The 5,010-nt window shown below is 48.1% G+C and overlaps 1 protein-coding gene across 1 annotated transcript in view; it reads right to left on the minus strand.

Moving 5' to 3' along the window:
- Nucleotides 1–3,849: 3,849 nt before the first annotated feature.
- MMP24 (matrix metallopeptidase 24 (membrane-inserted)) overlaps nucleotides 3,850–5,010 on the minus strand; it is a gene marked incomplete at its 5' end in the record, with an annotated part of 4,032 nt that continues 2,871 nt past the window's right edge. The window contains one exon of the mRNA XM_010133019.1: nucleotides 3,850–4,265. Coding sequence (XP_010131321.1) covers nucleotides 3,928–4,265 — 338 coding nt within the window. The remainder of the gene's footprint in view (nucleotides 4,266–5,010) is intronic.

Here is a 5,010-nt window from a genome sequence, read left to right on the forward strand (position 1 = left end):
TCGAAATCCATGATGCATCTTTGTCTTGAGCTGTGTGTAGATCGGATGCAGGTGTTGCACAGTGGTTGCCAGGTTTTTCTGCAAATACATATTTTTGGGTAATGCTTAACTACTTTGTTATTCATTAAAGTTTGGTTCTTCCGTGAGCTAAAACCTCCAAAAGAAGGTGCTACACTTGGCTGACCCTTTTTGTGTGCTTCATCTCACAGGCGGCACCCTCCAGCGGTGGTGCCAAAAGGGGGGGTTAAGAATAGTCAATAAAATCCAGTCGTATGTACCCGGGGCTGGGTATTGCTACCGCAGGCTCTCAGGATTCTTAAAAATGAAGTTGCTGAACTGTGAAGCTGCGGGTTACGTACCAGGGCTAGACACCACCTTTGCTATCGGGCGGAGGAAGGCAACGCGTGACTTCAGGTATTCCGAAGGGTTGCAGGAATGATCTGAGGGGCTACAGCTGATTCCAGCTGTGCTGGACAAGGAAGTCTGATGCTGTGAGAAAGGCTGGAATCAAGCCGTGGGGTGAACGTGACAGGATGGAGAAGAGCTGGCCAGAGCTTTTGAGGGAGAATGAACTTCTCGCAACTCAAGGTTCAGTGAAGAAGTCATAGGGTGTGTAGCTTTGGCTGCCACAGCGTGCTTAATGTCCAAAAACTTCTGTCAGGATCCTTCACAGAGGATTTTACAAACCTGAGCCCTCATTGCATGAGATGGGAGATTCTCCTGAGGTTTAATGACTAATTATAATTTAGGAACAAGCAATCCCTCTTACACTGGAGTATCAGCTCTGTTCTGACTGCAGTGATTGTGTATCCCGGCACATTTCTAACTTGCCTGCTTGTGATGAAATTGTTCAAAGTGGTCAAAAACTGGAGAAAAGGCCAGAGTGTTGAGTGCCGCACAGTGCACGTAGTGGGCTGCTGGCTGGAGGGGCTGCAGCTGCTGTGCCCAAGGTCAGCAGGCGCAGGACTCCCCTCCGGCTGGACAAATGGCCTGTGCTGCAGGGTGTGCTCTGTCATGCCGGGAGCACGCCTGGTACAGGGATTAGAGTTGGATAAGCGCTGCTGTTCCCTGCTCCCCCGTGGTGGCAGGATGTCCTGGGGCTGTGTTTCTGGATGGGACCTGGAATGCGTCCGCTTGGCCTGTGCTGGTGGGAGGCAGACGGAGGCGATCCCTGCGGAGGAGGTGCTGTGTTTCTGTAGCATGATGCAGGATCCCAGCCAAGATGCTGATGTTTGTCCCCAGACCCAGGTCACCCCAGGGCGGTGCAGGTGCTAATCTTAATAAAAGAAGGATGGTAGCAGGGTGAATGGGACTGTGCTTGGGGGAAGTGGGTCAAGTGCTCACCCACCCGCCCCAGTTTCCCCTGGTGCCAACAGAGGGCTGTTTCTCAGCCCCTGGAACACCTACGCAAAACCTCGCACCCTTGGGAAGCTCAAATGTGTATCGTCTGCACCAGGAGCCAATTATGAAGCAGTTAGACAAAGCACCAAACTATTTCTGCACGTCTTTGGAGCAGCAGTCCTCGGAGGAAGGCAGGAGTTTGAAACCGCGGGGCCGGTGGCTTTCCTCACTGCACGGCGTGCTGGGCTCCACGCCGCTGGCTGAGGAAAGGGGCTCAGCTTGCTACAGACGCAGGCACGGGGCTGCCTGTTACAGGGGTTTGGACAGACCAAAAATCTACCTTTGGGCGGGAGGAAAAAATACAAACAAAACCAGACATTTCTCTAGGTTGTAAATTTTTTTTTTTTAATGATGGCTGTTGGAAGTTGCTCAAAGGTCTGGGCTGTCACAGTCCCGGAAGAGATGGCAGCGTACAGATGAGTTCGATGTGCCGTGTGGCTGTGGCGTTCAGAGTGTGCGTTCTACCACATATACAGTACACATAGCGACGGACGGAGTAGCGGCTGTGGGGATGGCTAATTAGCAGCTCCGACTTCATTTGGTCCTTTGCGCTCCTTCACCCATCATGAGACGTTACCACATTTTTTCACTAAAATTGAAAGTTTTGCATCTACTAGCTTCTCACTTTGTAATATGTTTGTAATATGGTTTTTTTCCATTTTGTTTAAACACAATAAACAGCTTGGCTATGGAAATCAATTATGAAAGACAAAATACAGTTTGAGACCACGTGTTGTGCAGTCCTAGTGGGCTTCACTAGAAGTATCTATTGTCTATCCTGCTTCACCACAGCGACGTTTGAGCACTAGTCAGAAGTTCGGAACACTAACAATCTTCCTGCTTCCTCATTCCTCACCGTTGTAATTAGGAATATTTTTAGTCTGTTTGTCATCCTTGGATTTTTTTCATAGCGGACATTAAAAATCTGTATTTTTTCTACGCTAACTGGACTGCACTGCGCTTGCAATGCACTGAATAAAATGCAGCTACAGGCGGAGGGCTCCCGCTGATCCGCTGTTCTTACAGCGAGCGTGCAGAGCAGTCCGTCTGCTTACCCGAATGGCACTTCTGTACAGGGCTGACTTCACCCTTCGGCTGCACTGCAAGAAAATCTTCTTCCACTCTTACACAACATGGTAGAAAGAGCAGCATCAACAAAATGGACTCAGTGTGTGGTTAGGACACAATGTCCCAAACCATTCTCAACTCTACGAGGGATAAGCAGAAGCTACTGCTGTAGGAAGAGCCTTCTGAGAAGCTGCCAGCCAGGAGTTCAGGCGGTCTCCTGCCTTTACCTGATTCTTTGTCTGTCAAGTGTGGCTAGCGATGGACTGGTTCTGTGGGGTGGCTTCCTGTGGTCCCCATCAAATACTGCCTGTGAAGATGTGAGCGAAACAAAAATTTCAAAGGCATACAATGTTTGTAACATCTACAGGGATTGGATTTAGTTTTATAAACAGGCCTAATTACTGTGTCCTGACTATTGCAGCAAACTATAATGACTATCTCACTCCAAACAAACATTTCCATTCTCCTGAAAGCCAACAGACAAATTCCACAATCTAGTTACACATGCCACATAACAACAATTCATCCTTTCCCAGCATCTTAACAGGGGCAGAGTCCAGTCCACGTCTATACATATTTTTCAGTGTATCGGTAACCATTGGTTCCTTGTTTCGTGCTGATGGGAGCTGAAAACAACATGGCATGACATTTAAATATTTCTTTCATGAATGGCTCCCAAAACAAAAATGCGTATTCCCATGATTGCTTTTTTAGACCCAATTCCTTTGTCTTCGGATTGTCCCAATCCAGGGCTTGGTGTTGCCAGGTGACATTACGGTGTCTGGTTTGGTGCTTCTGGAGCTTCTGCTCTGCACTCGTTCACCTCTGCGAGTGCTTCGTGGTTCCTCATGCACTGTGCTGAGTGGCAGCGTTGAGTAGTTATGAATGTACAAAACATCTGACCAGCAGGTATTGGAAAATCGTGTCCAGGCAATTCCCTGGACTTTGTAATAAACTAAGATCTTTTAGAATGCTTCAGCATCAGAATGTCTTCTGCTTATGATACTGAACTGTTCCTGTTCATACATTTCATGATCTTAATTCGTTTATGAGAGAGCTATTAAAAAAATGGTTCTGTTCAGAAGTGGTTTAGCTACACTGGAGAATGCTGGGTTTAACAGGGAGCACTGCTGCAGGGAACTGACGGACGTTTCCCGGGTCGGTTGGAAGCTGCCTCGCGGACTCTGCCGGTGGCAGAGCCAGCCCGTGGCGGATGGCACACCGAGACACGCAACCGAGGCAGTACGGAGGAAAGAGGCTCCACGCTGCAAGGCTGCCTGTATTTTTTCCAGTTTTCCTGCCTTTGTCCCAGGCTGTCCAAAACTTGTAGATCACTGAAGTAGTTTTGTTTGGTAGGCTTTTGAATGGTTTCTTTTTCCCTTTTTTTTTTTAGTTATTTTTGTCTTTTTGTCCGTAGTCCTCATCAAACCAATGCGTTGAAACGTGCATTGGGCTGTGTCATACCCACTCCTGGACAGGTCTTTTGTAATACACAACGTTTTGCTGCACCTCTTTGTTTTTAAACTGGAAGATCGTGTATACCAGGACAAGGATGCACAGAGACAAAATGCAAGGGATCACCACTGCGATTGCATTTACAGTGCTAGGCACATCGTTTATTGTCACCATAATATCCACATCGTCGTGGGGGAGGCGTCTGTCTTTGCTTCGTTCAACATCCTTCTGGTTACAGCCCATCCAGTCTTTGAGGATCGACCTGGGGTAGCCTGGCTCCACGCTCAGCCTCTGGTTATCGAACTTCCAGTACTCCTTCCCTTTGTAAAAGTAGGTATAAACTAGGAGACAAAACGGAGAATATTTCTCAGCACACCATTTCCAACTTGATAAGCTGTGCTCGTGCGAGGATGTGCAGAGAGCCTGAAAGGCTGGAGGTGGCAGCTGCCTGGGCCAATAAAACACAATTTCATCCAGGACATCCTAAAACCACTGAAAAGCGAACGTGGTTTTGGAGCAGGATTACAGACGCTGTAACCCGGGCTTGGGGGTGCAATGTTGCCCACAGAGCACCACTGCCCTTGGCCAAGACAAGCTGTGAATAAAAAAACCCAATTAACTAAAAGTGTTCTGCGGTGAGTTACTTTTTAATGAAGCATTTAAATATCTGCTCGTCATTACCAAGCAAGTAACATAATCTGCAGAGTGAAGCGTGTGCCCGGGTGCAATAGTGTTTGGAGAATGTGTAATAAGATTTCTGTTCACCCAGCCTGAGGGAGCAGATGCTAGATGAGTCCTTTTGGACACAGAACGCAGAAGGTTTGGCCTTTGTTAAGGCGCAGGCTTGTCCTGCTGCCAGTAAAAGGCTGAGGGTTTACACGACGTGTTGTCTGCTCCCCAGATGACACCTCATCACTCTCAGGTGATTAGGAAAAAAAAAGAGAAAAGAAGGGAACAGTGGTGAAGGTGCTGGGTCTCCCGTGCCTGTCCTCCAGCTTGGTTGGCTCTACTGCAGCCCTCTAGCCCAGCCCAGCCCCAAATTTAAACACCACCTCAATGGCACAAGCCCCTTCTGTTACTCTTTCC

The sequence above is a fragment of the Buceros rhinoceros genome, unplaced genomic scaffold, assembly GCF_000710305.1.
Source record: "Buceros rhinoceros silvestris isolate BGI_N320 unplaced genomic scaffold, ASM71030v1 scaffold27693, whole genome shotgun sequence".
Taxonomy (NCBI): domain Eukaryota; kingdom Metazoa; phylum Chordata; class Aves; order Bucerotiformes; family Bucerotidae; genus Buceros; species Buceros rhinoceros.